The sequence below is a fragment of the Eimeria mitis genome, genomic scaffold (genome assembly GCF_000499745.2).
Source record: "Eimeria mitis Houghton genomic scaffold, Emh_scaff2087, whole genome shotgun sequence".
In the NCBI taxonomy this organism is placed as follows: Eukaryota; Apicomplexa; class Conoidasida; order Eucoccidiorida; family Eimeriidae; genus Eimeria; species Eimeria mitis.
In genome coordinates this window covers 2,701-3,887 of record NW_013570410.1, presented here as the reverse complement: position 1 = coordinate 3,887, position 1,187 = coordinate 2,701, and the positions used below count along the sequence as shown (strand labels likewise).

The following is a 1,187-nucleotide window of genomic DNA, read 5'->3' as shown; positions in this document are numbered from 1 at the left end:
AGAAGGGACCCACCTTAGTTGATATTTCCATCAGCGGGGCGCTAGAAGACTCAGCCGTCATGGAGGGGATTATCGCATCTATACAGGTCCGTTGATGGTTTTTGGATACTCTGGCGCTTGTTCGTTCAAAATATACAGCCCTTTTATCTTCGCGCTGCTTGAGGCGTGACGGTTCTTGTTGTGCTGCAGAACGAGGGCGCTCCAGCCCGATTCCGGTGCCTTGCACCTCCATCTGCCGAGTCCGTCAGCAAGACAGAGAAAAAAGCAGCTTCTTTGCGGAGCTTGTCGTCTCAGCAATCAGCAGCGCGCGCCTAAGGGTTTTGGCGTTACGGCTTAGTTGCGCAAGTGGCTGTATAGAGGAGTTCTTGTTCAGATGCGTGTTTCCACCGCTATTCATAGTTCTCTTTCGCAGGGAGGTTGTATACACGTACAATACCTTTTTTCGTTTTCTATCAGTGCATGAACGGGATTTCACAAGCCGTTGCTTTGGCGTTGTGTTTGTAAAGGCCGCCAGACCGCGGCATCGTATCACAGCGGGGGCCTGCTAACTAGAAGTTTGTGAGGAGGGGTTTCGATCACGCTGGATTCAACTGGATATATTTTACCCGAATGCCCCAGGCAAAAGTTTTCTCCATAATTCCATAATTTGTTTTGAGGCATTTCGAGATGCAAACTTCCTACAAAGGCTCTGACAGGCAGCACAACGCGCAGTACTCTTATTTTTCCTTCTGTTCATCACTCTTATTTTCATTCCCTGATATGCGCTATCCTAATCGTTGATATGTTGAAATCCTTCGAGCTCCATTGCAAAGAGCGGGAACAGAACAGCTGATAGCATCATATTCACGTGCAAGCAACGAGCAGAACAGGCCCCACCAGTTGGCCTTCTCCCCCAAACATCACCAGTGTGTAACTGGTCATATATTAAGCTGGAAGGTTTCTGAGCTACAGTCTACGGCTCATCATCCAACTCAATGCATTTCGTTTATCAGGTGTACAGTCTGCCGATGCAAATACACGCAGGAATGCAACACCGCACGAGTTGAGCACGCAAGCTGCTTTTAGCTTTCATCTGATCTCAAAACATCCACTAAGATACAAGAAGATACAAGAGTGATCTACGCCGCTGCTGAAACCCCCTCAACTACATTCTGAGGCCAAACAACCAGATGGTTAATTTCAGATGC

At 47.9% G+C, this 1,187-nt stretch overlaps 1 protein-coding gene across 1 annotated transcript in view; it reads left to right on the top strand.

The window, feature by feature from the left end:
* EMH_0048430 (TPR domain-containing protein, putative) overlaps nt 1-315 on the top strand; it is a gene marked incomplete at both ends in the record, with an annotated part of 4,929 nt that extends 4,614 nt beyond the window's left edge. Inside the window, one exon of the mRNA XM_013496404.1 lies at nt 190-315. Within this exon, the coding sequence (XP_013351858.1) occupies nt 190-315 (126 nt within the window). The remainder of the gene's footprint in view (nt 1-189) is intronic.
* Nucleotides 316-1,187: the final 872 nt, after the last annotated feature.